Raw genomic sequence first — 20,515 nt, 5'->3', positions numbered from 1 at the left:
GAATCCCACCTCAAGTAGTTGTGTTACCTCTTTCTTTAGTGCCTCATCTTGGATCACCCCCAATCGCCTTAAGCGTTGCACAACTGGCTTGCTTTCTGGCTTCAACTCAATCTTGTGCTCCACAAGAGAGACTGGCCGAACCTGTGAATAGCTTGTTGCAAAGAGACATGGAAAATCATATAGCATATCTAAGTACTGGAGCTTCTCACTACCTGATAGAGAATCACCAAGAAGCTCTTCATTGCGTTGGCGTCGTTTAATGTGCTCCACATCCTCCACATGAAGTGTCTCTATAGGATCTTCTTGCACCACCACCTTGTTCCTTCCTGACTCATCCCGATCAGCACCAAGACAAAGACCAAAGGCCACTCCTTCCACCTCACCCTCTGAGTTGGACTCCTCAGAGCTACACCCTGTCTCTTCTTCTTCATCGGTTAAGTCAGAGCTTGAACTCTCTAATGTTGAAGACTCCTCCTTGACAACTTCCTTTTTGCGGCTTCTGATGTTGTAGCGCACCTTCTTATCATTTCCCTGCAAAATCAATTCTCCAGTATCCCACTTTTGAACAGCCTTCACCTTGCGTAGCCAAGGCCTTCCCAAAATCAATGGATAGGCACGTGCATCTGGCTTGGTAGGGATCACCTGAAAAGTAGTCGGCACAAAAATTCCACATACATCCACTTCGAGATTCTTCACAACTCCCAAGGTCTTAACCCTATTATTGTCAGCCAATTTGATGCGATAAGGAGAGGTAGTACTAGAGTATTTTAAATCAGCATCTATCATGGTCTTCTCACTCATGACATTAATCGATGCACCTCCATCAATGTACACATTAGAAATCACTTGACCATCAATGATCACATCAACCACAGGTACATCATCACCAACATCTATATCTACCTTTTGAACAACAGGAATGGCACTTTTCTTCTTTTTCTTCTTTGACACTCTTGTGCTTGCTAGTTTTCCCCATTCCTTCTGTAGTTTTGGAGACAAAGCAAGTAATTGACCAAAGGTGATATGAGCTTCCTTTTCTTTAAGGTCGAACAACAAGTCATAGCTTCCAATTCCTTGTCCTAAAGGAAAGTCTGATTGGCTAGCTCTCCTTCTAGATGCCTTCTTTTTCTTACTACGGTGTTCCTCTTCCTGATGTTCCTCATCTACTTCTTCCTTACTTTCTTCTTCTTCTTTTGCTTTACCACGCCCCCGTTTAGCCATCATTACCTCTCTTTCCTCATCCCCTGAAGAAGCTTCTAATAAGGATACTTGTTTTTCTTCTTTCTTTCTCAATCTAGGACACTCGGGGCGATAGTGACCTTTTTCATTACATTCATAGCAAGTGACCCCACTCCTATCTCGAGGCCTATCTTCACTCTTTGGTGCTCTAGGTTGTCGTGCATTAACCAAATGCAATTTCAAATCAGCAAACTCTACCATCAATTGGGAGATATTATGATCTAACTCAGAGGATTTTGGTACCTGAGGAGTGCCTATTACCTCCACCTTAGAAGTTGAAGCTGTTGAAGACACAAAAGAGGATTCGATCTTTAGAGAAGCTTCTTTCTTGGTTGCAATGTGAAGCGCCTCCACATATGTTGTTGGATCTTTACTCATTACTTTTGAGCGAAGACGAGGCTCCAAAGCCATAACAAATTTGCTCATCTTTAAGTGCTCCATCCCTGAGAGACTTTGAGGGCCGATGATGTAGATGCCACAGCTCGCAAAGCTGCCCTTTCATACTTTGTCCATAAAGTTTCATATCGGATTGCCAACGCAGAGACCAACTCACCCTCTCCTTGATAGAACCGGTCCAACTGCAACATCAAAGCATTTGGCGACTCCACTGCCCCAAATCTCTGCTTCATTGCTGCCACCACTTGATCCCAGTCCTCCTTGGTAGAGTCCGTCAACGTCTCATGCCAACTCAAGGCTACACCTTCAAGAAAATCAGGCAAAATCTCCGCCCGATCCTTCATGGACCATCCAGAAAGCCGGCATCCTCGAACAAAATCCCGAAGATAAGACTCCGGGTCTTCCCCTTGGGTCCCTCGAAACACTGGAATCTTCACCATGATGAAACACAAAAAGGAAACACCAAGATCCAAATAATATCCCAAACAAGATTCGAACAAGATCCCACAGAGCCTTAGTGTACCAAGACCAACTTATTATGCATAACCACTTGTTGAAATCCCTCCACAATGTGATCCTCAACAAAATCTTCAAAAATAAGTGACCAACTAGCACCATGAAAACATTGTGTATACATGCATTCTAGAATCACCCTTCTCACAATAGGAAGTGCACATAAAAGCTTCAAGATATTGTAATCTTCATCATTTGCATAGCAAAAGAAGTTGAAAGCATTAAGAATCACCACTCCACTGTTATAGTCGAAACATACCCAAAGACTCAACTCTTCTTCACACCAAGCTGCCAGTGCATGGAACAATCCCCAATTTATCATTGTGCCTGCTGCCGGCGTTGTCGATTCAATAACATATTCAACAATGCAAACATAAAGGATATGATCATGGTGACTGTGCGAATAGCTTGAGCATCACCTTCACAATCTTCAAGTTCTCTTAAACGGGTTGCAATCTCTTCTAACGGAGTTCTTCCAGGCATCTTCTTTATCTCATACAAACACATGCCTCTTCTAGGCATAACATGCAATCAAGTACACCCGAGACCGTTTAGTAAGGTGGGATGAATCCAATACCAAACGTACCCGGCGTCTCCACCAAAAGATGTGACATGAAGTTGGGGGTAATAAACTTCACGCACCTCTTCACTTCCTGCAGCATTCGAACTGACTGCCAAAGATACTTATCATTGAGAATGAGACATTAGAAAGAAGCTTTTATGCCAAGATACCATACCATACTTTCCTCCCTTAGATGAGAATGAAGATGGTAACATCCCAAGTGATGTTGTAGTCAAGCATAGGGAGAAGGAAAGGATCAGCAGAGGCCATAATCTCAGCGAGCCGATCTGCACCAAAGAGAAGAGCGATACGTTGTTGAAAGAAGATCTTGCGGCTCAACATGACATGAACTGATATATATCGAGGAGTTTGAAGGGGCTGATTAGGTCGGATGGGTAGATTCCGAGGAAACATTGCACCTCCTTCATAGACACCTTTATACTTAGCTCAAAACACTCTACAAACTGTCATTAGACACAGAGGCCTATAACTTTCAGTAGAGACATGATATCAAAGATTCAAGCACACAAAGAGATGCGCCTTGAGATGGGCTTCGCGCTGATATAAGTTTCATTGAAAACAGATAGACGGTTGAAGAGATATGGACAGTTTACTGGAAGGGGGTAAAAACTATCATGAAAACAGACTGTCAAACACAGAGACTCATCACTTTTTGCAGCAATATCTGATTCAAGATCTGATTATATAGAAACATGCGCCTTGAAGAGAGCTTCGCGCTAATATAAATTTCATTACAATCAGACTACCGAGCAGAGAGTTATGAGCAAAACACTAACAGGGGGTCAAACTGTCATAAAACTACCCTCCACCCAGGCTAATTTCGCCTGAGTAGGATGCTCCCTCAAGACTCCACCTTCATCAACGATCCACCCCTCATAGATTTTGCCTAGAAGAGGGAACGAAGTTTTCATAGTGGCTTGGGAAACAAATGGACCATGTGTGCACAGTGAGCAGCCGAATAGAAAGAACTTTTAAGGCTTTGAAAGAAAGAAAAGGGAAGAGACACTCAAGAGAGAGAGAGAACCTGAAATGACCTTCATTACAAATAGAGTGAGAAGCCACCTCAACACTACAAACACAAGAGAGAAGAAGAGGTTTCATACATACAAGAGGGAGCGGAAGCTCCAAGACTACTCATAGAGAGAGAATAAACTAGAGAGAGAAGGACTCAAGAGTCTACATAAGAGAATATCTACAAGAGGAAGAGAAGGCTCATGGAAGAGGCTTGGGGAGACTAGAACTACAGCAACATAAGGCCCAATGGTGGAAGAGATTCTGATGAATAAGGGAGAGGAGGGCTCCTTTTATAGAGATTTTGTTACCCTCCTTCACCCATTTACAATTGCTGCCTGTAGATTCCTTTCCCCATCAACCACATAAGCACGTATGTCACCATCCATGTCCTTTTTGGCTACTCTTGCCATGTGTCCCATCAAAAGATGCTCAAGACTCTTAAAATATTGAGAAAGTCAAGAGTCTCCTCACATGGAGCCCATAGGGACCCTCTCTTTTCCACATGTCCACATCCTCCTTATTCCACATAGGAGTTCTAGAAGGATTCCTCTTGACTTCACACTCCTCCACATGCCTTCCACACGCTTGGCATGTGGCCTCTCTTATATTATTGGAACACATGGACATGAGCCCACCTCTTTATATGACTCACTCTTCCTATTTTCTAAAAAACTCCATAATATCCCATACACAAATAACTCTCACCCCATACCAAGGTATTTATAATTCATACCTATGGTATTTACAATGAGCCATTCCACTCATCCTCTCAATCCCATACAATATCATAGAAAATAGAAATAAGTGAGAGCCGCTAGGCTATCACTTGATACTCAAACCCTTATCAAACATAGAGAAAAACAATATCAATGCCAAGTTAAAAATATCAATTTTTGGCGTCACAGCAGCCAAATCTTTTCAAAGCACCAGGTTTAGGGAGATTTGGCCGTGCGGCCAAATCTTGCTAGCTTCTTTCTAATCACGAGGGTCTATGGAGATTTGGCCGTGCAGCCAAATCTTTTCAAAGCACCAGGGTTTGGTGAGATTTGTGTGTGGTCAAATCTCGCTAGCTTCTTTCTAATCATAAGGGTCTATGGAGATTTGGCCGTGCGGCCGATTCTTTTCAAAGCACAGGTTTAGGAAGATTTGGCCATGCAGCCAAATCTTTTCAAAGCGCCAGGTTTGGGGAGATTTGGCCGTGCAGCCAAATCTTTTCAAAGCACCAAGTTTTTAAAGCACTAAGGTTTGGGGAGACTTGGCTACGATGTGAAATATTTCTAGCTTTTTATAAGTCACGAGGGTTTAGGGAGATTTGACTGTGCGGCTAGCTTCTTTCTCATCACAAGGGTCTAGGGAGATTTGGCCGTGCGGCCAAATCTTTTCAAAGCAGCAGGATTTGGGGAGATTTAGTTGTGATGCCAAATCTTTCTAGCTTCTTTTAAATCACCTAGGTCTAAAGAGATTTGGCCATGCGGACAAATCTTGCTAGCTTCTTTCTAATCACGAGGGTCTAGGGAGATTTGGCCATGCGGCCAAATCTTGCTATCTTCTTTCTAATCATGAGTATCTAGGAAGATTTGGCTATGTGGACAAATCTTTTCAAAGCAGCAAGGTTTAGGAAGATTTAATTGTGATGCCAAATCTTTATAGCTTCTTCAAATCACTAAGGTCTAGGAAGATTTGGCCGTACGGACAAATCTTGTATGTTTTGAAAGAAGCCAAGAAGATTTGGCCGCATGGCCAAATCTCCCCATTTAAAATTCAAAATTCAAATCTTAAGATTCAAATTTCAAATCTGAAATTTTCAAAATTCAAAATTCAAAATTCAAAATTGAAATTTTGAATCTTAGATACAAAATTCAAATTTCAAATTTCAAGATCTGAAAGTCAAATCATATAATAAAGACCCTACTTTCAAATCACACTTCGAGATTCCTACTTTTACAAGACTCTTTCTTTCAAATCGTGGTGTTTCGAAATGGAAAAAATGGAGAAGATGCAAGAATTAGGTACACTTTCGATTTCTTTCATTTTCTTACTTGGATGATTGAGTAGCCATTGTTGTTCGTGAGCTTGTGCTATTTGGATTTCAAGCAATCGTAGGAGCTGTAGAGAGAGTAGCTGTAGGAGTTTTCTTTCTTGCTGGCAAACGGAAGAGGAGCCGAAGGGGAGAAGCACGGAGAGAAGAGCACCAGAGGGGAGCGAATGTCCGCTTTCAATTTGCAGCTCAGTCTGGAAAGAGGAACCGCGAGGAGGAGGAGCAGCAGCGAGGAGTGGTTTGAGAGGGGGGGGGGGAGAAGAGGAACCCAAAAATAGGGGGAGAAGGAGCAATCCCCCCAAAAAAGCATGTTTTGGGGGGAAGGAGCAATCCACCAAAAAACATGCAGAGCACAAAAAAAAAAAAAAAAAAGACCTCTTTCTAATCCAACTATTGTGTGTGGAATCTATGGAGAGTTGAATTGGTAATGGAAGTTTAAAACCTACATAGTTAAGTACACATTGTTAGGACAAAACTGGGATGGGGAGCCTCCCGGGACCTCTCATTTTGACATAGTTTTGAGCTTTTTTGCTTGCAATTAGCTAAGCAAGGGTGGAGGAGTGTTTTCCAAGAACTACCCCATCTAAGACGTTGTCCTAAAGCTCTCAAACCACCCTACGCACACATTGGAGATCTAGGAAGGGAGAGAACAAGGTGAGCCTAGCACTTGATCCCCCATGAAGACGAATTCAATTCCTTCTCATAGGTTTACTTTTTATGCTTGGTTTAAAAGGTTTGTTTAGCTTTTACTTTTAAAGTTTTGGTTTTTAAATAGTTTTAGATTTTCTATTTTGCTTTTTAGAGTAATAGTATGATTTTAAAGTGTAATAGCGTGAATCATGAAAAGCATGTACGATTTTTTTGAAAGTAGGATCTCTAGATTTGAATTTCAAAATTTGAAACTTGAAACTTGAAATTTGAATTTTTTATTTTAAATTTTGAATTTTGAATTTTGAACTTTAAATTTTAAATTTTAAAATCTCGATTTTCAATTTTTAAATTTAACGTTTGAAGATTTGTCCATGTGGCCAAATCTTCCTAGTGATTTGAAAGAAGATTTGGCCATGTGGCCAAATCTTCCTAGTGATTTCAAAGAAGCTAGCAACATTTGGCAGCACGGCAAAATCTTCCCAAACCCTAATGCTTTGAAAGATTTGGCCACATGGCCAAATCTCCCAGAACCTGGTGATTTGAAAGAAGCATGCAAGAGGAGGTTGCACGGCCAAAACTCTCCATACCCTAGTGCTTTGAAAGAAGCCTACAAGATTTGGCCACATGACCAAATCTCCCCAAGTTTGAAAGAACGCCACAAACAAATCTTCTCAGTGCTTTGAAAGAAGTCACCAAGGTCTCGAAGGATTTGGCCGTGCATCCAAATCTTGCTAGCTTCTTTGAAAGCACCAAGGTCTGAGCAGATTTGGCCGCGTGGCCAAATCTTATTGCTTCTTTCAAAGCACTACTGTCTGAGGAGATTTGGCCATGTGGCCAGATCTTTTTGGCTCCTTTCAAAGCACCAGGGTCTGGGGAGATTTGACTATGTGGCCAAATCTTGTGGGCTTCTTTCAAAGCACCAAGGTCTAAGTAGATTTCGATGTGTGGATAAATCTTGATGGCTTCTTGAAAGCACCAGCGTCTCGGGAGATTTGTTTGTGTGGACAAATCTTGCTATCTCCATTTCAAAGCACCATGGTTTGTGAAGATTTGGCCATGTAGCCAAATTTTGCTGCCTAAAATTCAAAGCACCAAGGTTTAGGAAGATTTGGTCTTGTAATGAAATCTTGTAAAGCTTTTTCATCCTAAGTCACACCATCAGATATCAATATTGAACTATAACAAATGCTATGTACTATGCAGGTGCCACATTGAAAGTGGGGGTTAAAGTCAACTTGCTTGTCAGTGGAAAGATTGTTGCCATTGGGACAATATTCTCTACATCACATGATGACATGTGCCAAGGTGTGCCCTTGGGAGAAAACAATGTATCAGTGGCGATCGATATTTGTATGGATGAAAGTGCACTTCTTCCATTTCCTACAATGGATGCATTCTTAGTCTATGAGGCTTTGGGTAGTGTTGTTCGTTGGAAAGCACGATCAATGAGTTGTGTGGACAATGTCAATGGAGCTATTGTACCAATGAATGATATAACATCAGATACCATTGACGTTGAACCTCTATGTGAATATGATGAGTTTTCCATTCGAGAATCATGGAAGGACAAGAAAGTCTTAATATGGGATGAGTAGAAAACCAAGAGCATTGCAGAGGGTGTTGTTTTGTATGTCTACCCATTTGAACCTATAAATTTTGAGATGCTTGGTGAAGGTAATCTAGGTGTGGGAATTGAAAAGTATCATAGTGATGTATCAGGCATCGATACCATCCACTTAATAAAATGGCCCATTGCACAAATAACCTTTTTAGATGGAACTTCATTAAGAATCGATGACACCATGAATTCTTCAAGTGGTTTTGGGAAAAAGCACATGGAAGATGAGGACCCAATGGAAAAATCCACAAAAAAGAGGCGTTACTGCATGATAAAGAGAAAATCTAAAAAACATGGCATGCCATTAGCATCATCTAGACTCACAAGGGATGCAGTCATAAAAGTATCTATGATTGATTGTTGTAAACAAAATTGTTGTCAATTTGCCGATCGTCAAATGATATCCAAATTACGCAGAGTATTGGGGCCAAAGTTTGGAGGCTCGCACTAATTATGTATATGACACTCTTGGGGTTGCTTGTCGAAAAGATGACAATGGGCAGTTCAAATATGTCTTTTCATTGAATGGTATTCAAGTTTGTTGTAGAGCATGGTATGAAATGCATGGTATTCCAAAAACAACATTTTATCGATACAGGGAGCAATTTGAAATTGGTATACGAAGGTGCATACATGGTAATAAAGGAATCGTGCGGAGAGGTTGGGACCACACAGAACTAGGTAGAGCCATAATCCAAGATTTTGTGGATAACAATTCTGAGCATATGCCACACAAAAGTAGAACACTTCAGGATGGATCAAGGGAAACACAGTTGGTGATACTGGATGTATACAAGCAGGTTGATATTCTCTATGAAGTTAACATGCAATTAAAGCATAGTTTGGGTTGTAAAGAGATGTCAACTTCCACATTCAACCGCATATGGAACTCTGAATTCAAGCATGTAACTTTGTCAAAAACAAGTGAATTCTCTAAGTGTGGTTTATGTAGTGCAATCAAGGCTCAGCTTGCAACGACAAAATGCCAAAATGAACGTAATAAGTTGATGGAAGATAGAAGAAAACACATGTTACAACAAAAAAGTTGTAGAAATGTGTACTACACTTGGCGCAGATTTTCTGAAATGTATCCTCAGACATACTTGTGCATTATCCATGATAACATGGACCAAAAGAAGACAGCCATCCCTAGATTACGCAATCGTTCAAAGGACACAGACAAGTCCTTTCAGCTCCCAGTGGCTTTGACTGGCATGATAACACATGGACATGGTCAAGGACGTTATGGTCACTTTTCTTTATCCTTGTGGCCGTCGGATCCTAACTTCATGATTGGTTCATTGGCTTTGTGTTTGAGAAATCTTGAAAGATTTGATAACCATGCACTTGGAGATTTAGTACATGATGGGATGCCAAGGTCTGACAACGCTCTGCTAAATGCACTAACCTCAAGAGAAGCATTGGATTCTCACTATGTTTCTAATGGCAAGCAACAACTTCATCTTGGAGCAGTGGGTGGAACATTCAAAGACCTTGGACTTGGAAGTTCCCATCAAGAAAATCCTTATAAGAAACTACCCGAACACCTATTGTTGCAGTTGGATAATTGTGGTTCTGAAAGCAAGAATAGGTACTTGTTTGCATACCTATCATTACTTGTTGCTCGAGGGATTTTCAAGTCAATTCAATTGGGATTCTTGATGGTTGGGCATACACATGAGGATATTGATGCAATGTTTAGCAGGTTTTCAGAAAGGTTAAGAACTAGCCAAACATTGACATTTGCACATCTCATGGATACTTTTAGACAATGTGAGGAGTCTTCTCCAACGCCAATTTTGGTAACGGAAGTCCCTGATTTCAAGAGCTATGTTGATGGATGCCTATGCGATGGGAAAGATTCTTTAGTGGGACACTCAAAGCCTCTCCAATTTCGGTTCTTTATGCGAAATGAAGTTCCTATCATGCAATATAAAGTGCATCCACGATCATTAGATTGGCAACCAAGTGAAGGTGGCATTGAGTTGTGGAAGAGACATTCGGATGGTCATCCAATGCTACCAAGTGGAGAGCCGCCTTATGTAACCATGTTCAAGTATGTGAAGGATCACTTAGATGTGATAGTTGGTATCAAGGAGTATGTACGCTTTTGGGAAAAATGGGCACACCTGCAAGGTCCAGATGCATCTTTCACAAAGTTTTACAAGCCAGTAGTGAAGTACTGGAAGAACATGATTGATGAGCTTGATAAACCAAACAATAGTGTAGAGGGCATGTACGAGAGATTTTGGCCAAAGACGCAACATATTGATTGTGTGCAAGTATTTGATAATGAAAACGATGAGTTTCAAGGAATTGAAGAGTTGAATGATCGTTACTGTGGACCTCAAAGGAAAAAGCCAAAACAATCATTTGATCCAATGGTTGATGTACAAAAAGGACACTTTCTTTTGGTCCGACCAGCAGAAAAAATTTACCCAATTTGGCTAGGCATTGCTCAAACTAATGTACAGAAGGATAATAAATCTAAAAATTTCAAGAAGGTTTTCATACAATATTGGGCACCTATATGCAAAAGACACAATGCAGAAATTGAGGAGGTGTATGTAGATTGTTAAAACAAGATTTGGATGTGCAATAAAGGTGATCCTCCACGTTGGGAATCTGTTGATGCTATTGTATGGTCATGGGTTCCAAAATGTAACCTCTCAAAGAAGGTTTCCTCGAAGAGCAGCAACCTCCCCATCAAGGTGAAGATACCAACCATTGCATGCAAGCGAGCTTTATCCAATTTGGCTCATAGAACAGTAGATTCCGACTCTGATGCTGACTCCACAATGGAGTGAAGGTACTTGAAAAGCATGACTTTTTTTTCCTTGCACAACAATAATTTATTTGAATACTGACAAATATTTGGAAGGTATGACATTGATCTTTTTTCTTTATCTTTTTTTTGGCAGACCATTGCTTTGTGGTTGCAAGTTTTGCACACTCAACAAAATATCAAGGACTAGTGTTGCATTCTTACTTTTTCTCCAACTAAACTAAAATGGTGTTTTTGAACACCACCGTTTTTTGAGAAGAGGCAAAAAATGCTTCATTAAACTCAAACATATGATGTTTTCTTCTCAGCTAATGCAAAACAGGCACACTCCAAATTGTGAATTTCATATACACGGCCAAATCCATGGAGAAAGTCAATGGAGTGCACTCAATGCATTGTAATTGTAACCCCTCAAAAAATACCATGCATTGGTCGAAACCTCAACATTTGACATTTTATTTATGTTGATGCAAACCATGCACATTTGCAAGATTTGGATGGACTCCTAAATCTATGGGAAAAATCAATGAAAAACATTGAATGTTACATAATTACAACCCCTCAAAAGTTCCCAAATTATCAGGATTTTCCCAAATTCTCTAATATGGTGTTTTAGGCAATATATTCTCTATATAATTTCTTGTGCTTTGGAGCAACCTTGTAGGTTGGCTATGTCAATGTAATTTTTAATTTAATCCAGAGGACTTTGATCTTCCACTACATCACCTTGTAAATTTTCATTTTCTTTGTTTATCTTGCCTTTGGAGCCACCTTTTAGGTTAGCTATGTCAATGAAATATTTGATTTCATATCACTAAATCACCTTGAAATAATTTGATGCATTACATGAGAAAATATATGTTTTGAAGAGGAATCTAAAATTTTCATTTTCTATGTTTTCTTAGTCATGGAGGTTGGCTATGTCCATGTATCTTTTATTTTAATTTTTAGGTTGGCTACTATATCACCTTGTAAAGGATTGATGCACTTCATGATTTCCTATGAAGAAATATAGATTTTGAAGAGGTAGATGAAGGAGTTTCACAACTTCGGCCATTTTGATGTCCATTTTTAGCAAATAAAGGAGGAATTTGACCATGGCACAGTAGGCAAAGTTGGTCAGGACATCATGGGGTGTCCAAAAATGCACAAACCCGCCACGGTGTGAATTCACACCATGGCGGGTTTGTGCATTTTTGGACACCATTCATACTGTGGCAGGTTTGTGCATTTTTGGACACCCCATGATGTCCTGACCAACTTTGCCAATTCACACCGTGGCAGGTTTGTGCATTTTTGGACACCCCATGATGTCCTGACGAACTTTGCCTTCTGCGCCGTGGTCAAATTCCTCCTACATTTGCCAAAAATGGTCACCAAAATTACCAAACTTGGTCGAGAGTATTATTTTGACTTGGATTATTCATAATATTTTCCTAAATTAATTTTCTAAAAATATATATACAAGTAATAGAACTTAATTTCATGGAATATGAAGAGAATAGTAAAATAGCTATAACTTTTGCGCTATAACTCCGATTGTAAATTTTTTAAGTTTAAAATTGAGAGCATGAGTAGCTCTATGATATTTGACTGGAAAAATAGGGTCTACATATTCAATGTAGAAGACTTTCAAAAATCAGTCACAAGTTGAGGGGGTCATAAATTTGTAATTACTTTGGATACAAATGAAGGAAAAGGGACAAGTTTGCATCTAAAAGGTTCATCTCTCTACACAACAAACTTGGAGGTGGTGTATTCAATACTCTATAATTCAAGGCGACATTACCTTATATTGAATCAACAACACATTCAAAATTCCAACCATGACTCAATCAAAATTATTGCTTATGACATGGTATCTTGCAAGGAAGAGAATGTGATAAAATGTACATTTTTGTATTATAATCTCTCCATTAAAATACAAAGACTCTTCATAGCCTATATCTCCTCTTTGCTACCTCTAATACATAGAAAAAAGAGGCTTTTGAAATCCCCAAGTAAGATCCTAATACTAATACCATTAAGGCTCTCCTCTCAGGGTAGCCGAGCACAAAGTTTTTTACACCATTGCCAATGGGATACAATGCAATAGGGGAAGCCATGTGATGTGGATCACAATGATCAAGCTGTCAATACTTTGATGCACTTCAGTAGTTAAGTAGGCCATTCTAAAAATTGGATGTGGAAGACCACAACGTATCCTCCTGCTCAACTAATATAGTGCACCAATGAGAGATCTCAAATGCCTCCTGCATCAATTCAACAACCATTACATTAGCAAACCTAACAAAGCACATTACATTAAAAGACCATAAAATATAAATCAATACATAGGATGCTTACCATCATGGCATTGTCTCCTTTAATGATGCAAGCAAGGCAAATAGGTATAAACTGTAAACTTTAAACATGAAAACTTTAGGCATGAAAACTTTATACATATTACCTGAAAACTTTGGACACGAAACCACACAATAAAGCCATCAAAATAAAATTCATCAATGCTTTTAATGTCCTCCAAGTCATGAAGAAAACCTATGCAAATTCCAAAATGCCCAACCTACAATTTATGGACAGCTTGTACTAGTCAAACACATTGTTTGATGTTGCACGAGGGATAAAATGGACATTTTCATGCATTTCTCTAGATTCTTCTACTATTTCACCATTTCAAGTAAAGTTGAAGGAATATACATTTCGTTTTCCATGACTAAAAGGTATTCCTGCACATAACTTACAGACAATCCATTGTCAGTTATATCAAAGATTCCACTACTTCCCACTCCTATGTTAAAATAGGATATTGTAAAGAAGATAGGCAAGGAAGGTACATAGTCTAAGAAATGCATCCTTCCTCTTGGGAAGCTTATGTGGACCCTTGGCAAGACCTTCCATGACTATCTAGTTAGTCAATCTGTAAGTTCAAGTCATCCAATGCATTTTTCATGTTCTAGAACACACTAGAGCTTATAATATTGTCAACTTCTATCACTTTCTTCTTGACCATGTCTCTAGAACACACTAGAGCTCACAATATTGCCATCTTTGGCCACTTTGGTCACTTTGTTCTTGACCATGCCTCTACAACACATTAGAGCTCACAATATTGCCAGCTTGTGTCACTTTCTTCTTGACCATGCCTCCAGAACACACTAGAGCTCACAGGATTACCACCTTGTGTCACTGTGTTCCAGACCATGCTTGTTGGGAAAACAATGTGTCACTGTGTTCCAGACCATGCTTGTTGGGAAAACAATAGCTATAGGAGAGGAAAGAGCAGTTGTATCCTATATGAGACGGAAAAGAAAGAGGGAAAAAGCTCCTGTAGGAGAGCAAAGAGTTGCTGTAGCAGAATCACAGTGAACTTGCCTATGAATGATTCAACTGGTTCCCACTCCTCGAGGTCCGAAGGGAAAACATTTGCCACCATGAAAATAAGAAACCAAACACAAAATTTCCAAATGGACTCATTACACTTATAGGTGAAAAAGGTACATAGATAGAAAGGGTCACAGTGTGATGGTATCCGAGATTGATTGAATGATGGAGGAAGCCGCATATCTTTTCCCATGCAAACGTGTTGCACTTTTACAAGCCATCCTTTCTTCCCAAACTTGAACTTCAAGATGCGCCCCTTCCACTCATGCAAGATGTCACCTCTCTTGCTCTTACGAAGCTTATGTGGACATTTGGCTGATCCTTTCATCACTATCTAGTCATTTAAGTTGTAGGTGCAAGGGATCCACTCATCCAATGCATTTCTGGTGTTGTGGAAGACACAAGAGGTCACAGCATTGTGTGGTCTTGTAGACTCTCCTCACCATGCTTGTAGAGGTTGCAACATCAAGAATGGGACTTCTACACAAGGCAATGCAGCTCCAACAGAGGCACAAAAGAGGGAGAAGGAGAGGGACAGAGTAGCAGCAACAGAGGCACAGGAGAGGGAGAAGGAGAGGGACAGAGCAGCTCCAACGGAGGCGCAAAAGAGGGAGAAGGAGAGGGACAGAGCAGCAACAATAGAGGCACAGGGGAGGGAGAAGGAGAGGGACAGAGCAATAGCAACAAAGGCACAGGAGAGGGAGAAGGAGAGGGATAGAGCAGCTCCAACAGAGGCACGGGAGAGGGAGAGGGGGGAGAGAGAGAGAGAGAGAGAGGAGCTATAGCAAGCAGGCCAGAGCAGGAAGGAGCAGAGAAAGAGGGGGAAGAGGGGTGTGGGATTTGGTTAAAATCTGAGTGATTTGGCAAGCTAGACTAGAATAGTGGGGGGCAGAGGCCCTAGAAAGAGGGAGGGGAGAAGAAAAATTTGCCAGAAGGGCCCTACCATCCCATTGAAGGCAGTTTTGGGCTCATGTGGGGGAGGTGCACCTGGTAGGAGGGTCAAACATGGGTTAAGAGGGAGGGGGGATGGTTTGGGTGGTCCCTAGTGTAAGGGAAGCAACCAATAGGGGCTCTCTGTAGGCCTGCCCACCCTCCACCTCAACATACCATTGCCCCACACCTTCTAGCACTCTCATTGGTACACCTCAAATCACTCTCTAATCCCTTGAAATTAGAAAACACTAATTGGAAGCCCTTTTGAGACCCCAATTCTCCCCAAATGGTTGATATTGCCCTCATTTACATTTGTCAAATGAATTGAGTACTAGCGAGTTTATCTTAGTGTTGCTAAGACAGTATGTCTCAAACCATATGTGCCTTTCTTTGCAATGAAATCAAAATGTGGACCAATGCACATGTAACTAATGAGAGACTAGTTGGTTTCACTAGTGAAATGAAGTCTTTCCCTTTTTCTTTGAAATTTTTCACATGTCATGGTAGTTTTCCTCTCCAAATTCTTTCTTAATTGTTATCCTTTAGGCACTTCATGTTGTCCTTATGGTCATCACATTAATATGGGTGATGCATAGCCATTATCAACCAAAAAGAAGAGGCATAAACTATCTATTTTGTGTTCTTTATGCCATAATTTGAGTTTAATGGAATTCTCTACTTATGAGTAGAAATAAATTCTTAGCAAATCTCACTCATGCCTGAGTTATCGCTCAAGACTACAATATTTAGATGTCACCTTGCTTAAAACTCAATGATATTGTCTTGCCCACCATCATAACAATGCAAATGTTTGAATTCATTTCACATAGGCACAAGTATCTTATCAAGCACGTACTATGTTGGCAAAAGAGATCTTGTCGTCTTCTTGCATAAATAAGATTTCTACCACAATAGAGATCTACTTCAATCCATAAGACAAGCTCCTTCTCAAGTAGACGTTGTACTCGCATAAGAGATACTATAATTTGCTCATAGTCCCCAAAACATGGCACTTCTAAAATTTATCTGTCATAAACAGTTCTCGTAAGTTAGTAAATTGGTCAATGTGTTGATCATGGCAATCTACCAAGACTTACATCTACGTTTAGATACAACATAAATATATATGACTCTCCCACATAGTCAACAGAAAACACACCCATGACAAAACGCCTTTGTTTTTCTCTATATGTTTAGATACAATGTAAGCCAAAGCATAATTACAATAATATACATTTTACAAAAGAGAGATTAGCTCATAGAGGCAACGAGTATTGAAGTAACTTATCCTAGGTCAAATACTACATGAACCATAGAGGGAGCAGGGTACTTGATCTATCAGAAGCTAGTTAGGAATTGCACACCTTGGTGCATGGTGGGACGATTAGAGGGCAAATGATTTGTGCACATTAGAGCAAATTGTATTATTCTCTTCGCCACTTGTTCAGTCAAAGTTGTGGTGTCAAAAATGCTCAATTCATTATGTAAGTAAGCTGATTGCGCCCATGACACAAGACTCTGCCCTTCCTCCAACTCATTAGTGATCATGGTGGGTCTCTTGCCGGTGAGAAGCTCTAGCATTATCACACCAAAGCTATACACATCTCCCTTAGTACTCAGTTGACAATTGTATCCATATTCTACAATCAAATCCATGATCAGTAGCACACACATCATGGGGAACTAAAAGAATGAGAAACATTAATCCTTCAATAAGAATAGAGCTTGAAAGTTAAATTTCGTTTGGCCTTACCTGGAGGGATGTAGCCCAGAGATCCTGTGAGCAAAAGAGACATTGAAGCTTCATAAGTATCCCCAGAGAGGAGCTTGGCAATTCCAAAATCAGAAATGTGTGGTTCCAAATCAGCATCCAACAAAATATTCTCGGGCTTGAGATCACAATGCAAAATGGGTCCTTCTGGATGGAGGTCATGCAAGTAGTGCAGGCCATGCGCAACCCCTCTTAATATGCGCAATTTCTCCTGCATACTCAGTGGATTCCTTTGCAGCTCGCTCCGGCCATAGCAATGCTCTGCCAAACTGCCATTCGGTATAAGCTCCAGAATAAGTGCTTTGATATCCAAGCTGATGCAGCATCCATATATTCTCACAATGTGCCGGTGTCGCACTTTGGCCAGCACCTGCACTTCTCTTCTAAACCGAGCCTCTACATTCAAGGCCACTTCATTCCTCAGAACCTTAACGGCCACTGCAATATTCTCTCGTGGGAGCAGAGCTCTGAAGACGATGCTGGCACCTCCAGAACCTATGATATTTTCATGGCTAAAGTTGTCAGTTGCTTGTCGAACCTCTTCAGTAGTGACCTTCAAATAACTCTCTTGCAACAAATTGTCTTGTAGATGACCTGTTGCTCTACACTTCCGACGCCAAATGACGAGAATTGTGAAAATTGCCGCCGCAACGACGTCGATTGACACAATGATTATAATCTCCACCGCCAATCTGGGTTTAGAATTAGTGTTGTTACATGCTTTTTGAAGTATTCGGCCGCAAAGGTCAGGGTTTCCAGAGAAGTTTGAAATTGATGCATTTTGGAACAGCGGGATTTGTGGAAGCGAACCGTTAAGTTGATTGTAAGACAGATCCAACGATTGTAGGCTGCGAAGCTGGTCAAGGCTCGCTGGTACATTTCCACTGAGTTTGTTGTATGACAAATTCAAGCTCATCAATTCCACGCAGCCACTAAGAGCGGCAGGAACTTGGCTGGACAGTCCGTTCCTTGACAGATCCAAGGACAAAAGGTGCAGAAGATTTCCAAGCTGTCGTGGTACTTGGCCAACCAAGCGATTGTGCGAGAGATTTAGGTGAAGAAGAGCAGGTAGTTGTCCCAGACTATTTGGAATGCTACCTGAAACAACAGTCAAGAGAATTCAAGTGTCGTCAATGAACTTCAGAAGAGAGGGCTTGGCGGCAGCAACAAGCACAAATATAATGGGAGAAATCACCTGAGAGGTTATTGGAGGAGAGGTCTAGTGTCTGCAGGAATAGGGAGGTCGAAAACATGCTGGGAATGGCTCCCTCGAAATGATTTTGTTCGAAGCGGAGCTTGATGAGTCGCTGGAGACGTGCAAGAGAGCGAGGAAGAGGTCCTGTGAAAGAATTGTAGGACAAGTCCAAGTAGGTGAGGTTGGTGCATCCGCCGAAAGCATCGGGAAGGCTGCCTTCGAATCGGTTGATGCCGAGACGCAATACTTGCAGATGCGTGAGAGTCGGAAGGAGTTCGCCCAGAAAGGCTTCAGGAGCGGTGAGCTGGTTGGCCGAGATGTCAAGTCCTTCAAGAGCTGTGCAGTTTAGCAAGGCCGTAGGAAGAGTTCCCGTAAGTCTATTACTCCAAAGGTAGAGCCAGCGCAAACCTCGAAGCCTGCCAATCTGCATAGGAATTCCTCCGCTGAACTGGTTTTGACGTAGCGAAACGTTCACTAGAAGCGAGCAATTCATCAAGGACGTTGGAATTTCACCGCTCAGGTTGTTGCGCCAAAGGTCAAGCGTCCCTAATTGTTGCAACATGCCTAGCTCCGATGATATCCCTCCACTCAGCTGGTTCTCTGAAAGCGCCAGGTACTCCAAAGCTGAGCAGTTCCCCAAAGTTGTAGGAAGACCACCCGTCAATCTATTGCTCCAAAGATGAAGCTGTATGAGACGTTGTAGCATGCCCAGCTCCGGCGGTATCTCTCCGCTCAATTGGTTCTGCCCAAGACGTAGCTTCTCCAAAGCCGAGCAATTCACCAAACTTGTGGGAACACCACCTATCAATGCATTGACCCCAAGGTAAAGCACTCTCAGCCGTTGTAGCATGCCTAGCTCCGATGGTATCGCTCCACTCAGCTGATTCTTGCTAAGCTCCAGGTCCTCCAAAGCCGAGCAATTCACCAAACTTGTGGGAACACCACCTATCAATGCATTTCCCCAAAGGTAAAGCACTCTCAGCCGTTGTAGCATGCCTAGCTCCGATGGTATCGCTCCACTCAGCTGATTCTCGCCAAGCTCCAGGTCCTCCAAAGCCGAGCAATTCACCAAACTTGTGGGAACACCACCTATCAATGCATTTCCCCAAAGGTAAAGCACTCTCAGCCGTTGTAGCATGCCTAGCTCTGATGGTATCTCTCCATTAAAGTTGTTAGCACTGAGATCAAGGGATTGCAAGGAGGTACAATTGACAAATAACCAAGGGGGGATGTTGCCAAAGAAATTATTGAAGGAGAGGTTGAGATCTAAGAGGAAGGAGAGGTGGCCGAGAGGCAAGGGAATGGAGCCGTGAAGTGAGAGAGTAGACAAGTCAAGAGCTACAACATGACCTTGTTGGTTACATTGGATTCCTGTCCATGCAGGTGTGGTGGAGGAATTAGTACAACAACTACTTGAATTGTGCATCACCACCCCCCAAGTCGAAAGGGAACCCTGAGGGTCTGACAAGGAGGCCCTAAACGAAAGCAAGCAGGCAGCATCTTGGGGGCTTGGTGTGCAGCCTCCTATTGCAACCACTACAAAAGTGAAACACATGAGGATACAAATCTTCAACACGACCATGCTTGTTCTATGCCTCACACACATGACTCTAAGCCTACTCTTAGCCTTGAAATCCATAAGTATCGATTCTTGTTCCTCCTTCCTCCTCTCCTTACATATATACTGGCTCTACCATAGCGTTGCCGTGTGCAACATCAAGATACATTCATATATGAGCAATTTGTCAAAATCTTTAAGGACCGGGCTTTGTTATAATGACTTATTGCCTAGAGATTCTTTTGGTGCAATCATGCAAAGCAAGGCCAAATCTATGGACTTTCAAAGTTGTCGTTGGAGTTGAGGACAAGACAATGACGTTGTTCAAGTTGCATACCAACTTTATGTATATTACCTTGTTGTAATTATGTAAACTTTCCCCTATATGATGAGTGACTAGTGTGCCAACATGTCCTAACTTAATCCTCTTTTTCTACACTTTTGGAAGAATCTAAAATCTCCCTTGTTAAAACGATTGCACCTTGTCTTGTTTTTTTTGTACCGACTTAGATTCAACAATGTGCTATCAATCCTTACTCATATACTTTCATGTCCTATGTGATATAACCACTAAATACTTGAAGAAAGAAAAATAATATTGTAAAAGACCATCTTCAAGTCTATTCTAAATTATGTATCAATAGCCTCTATCTAGAATAGTATTTTACCTTAAAAATGTCAAGCTCCAAAAATAAATAAATTTTATCTATTAGTAAGATTGAGATTCTCTTTCTAAAACCTCGATGGAAATGTTTACTAACCCTCATTTGGCTAAGATCTCCTTAAAACTCATATAGGTTCAAATTTAAATCACTTTGTAATGAACCTATCTTTTGGATG

General features: G+C 41.1%; 1 protein-coding gene across 1 annotated transcript; it reads right to left on the bottom strand.

The window, feature by feature from the left end:
• Nucleotides 1-16,253: 16,253 nt before the first annotated feature.
• Nucleotides 16,254-19,789, bottom strand: LOC147881600 (uncharacterized). The gene is made up of 3 exons (XM_087401397.1): nucleotides 18,118-19,789; nucleotides 16,905-18,020; nucleotides 16,254-16,791 (listed from the first exon to the last, which is right to left on the bottom strand). Exons 1-3 carry the CDS (start codon nucleotides 19,754-19,756, stop codon nucleotides 16,490-16,492), a joined length of 3,057 nt encoding a protein of 1,018 aa, XP_087257523.1. The 5' UTR covers nucleotides 19,757-19,789; the 3' UTR covers nucleotides 16,254-16,489.
• Between the last annotated feature and the right edge of the window lie 726 nt (nucleotides 19,790-20,515).

The sequence above is a fragment of the Dipteris shenzhenensis genome, chromosome 30, assembly GCF_047967505.1.
Source record: "Dipteris shenzhenensis isolate YYH24624 ecotype China chromosome 30, Dip_SZ_1.0, whole genome shotgun sequence".
NCBI lineage: Eukaryota > Viridiplantae > Streptophyta > Polypodiopsida > Gleicheniales > Dipteridaceae > Dipteris > Dipteris shenzhenensis.
This window is presented reverse-complemented; position numbering and strand designations above follow the sequence as displayed.

Excerpts from the sequence above, each read along its gene's own strand:
- LOC147881600 (XM_087401397.1), bottom strand. The coding sequence starts at position 19,756 with ATGGATTTCAAGGCTAAGAGTAGGCTTAGAGTCATGTGTGTGAGGCAT. Across the intron at positions 18,021-18,117 it reads CTCCTCCAATAACCTCTCAG|GTAGCATTCCAAATAGTCTG; the intron begins GTGATTTCTCCC and ends CTGTTGTTTCAG. Across the intron at positions 16,792-16,904 it reads TCTGGGCTACATCCCTCCAG|AATATGGATACAATTGTCAA; the intron begins GTAAGGCCAAAC and ends ATTTGATTGTAG.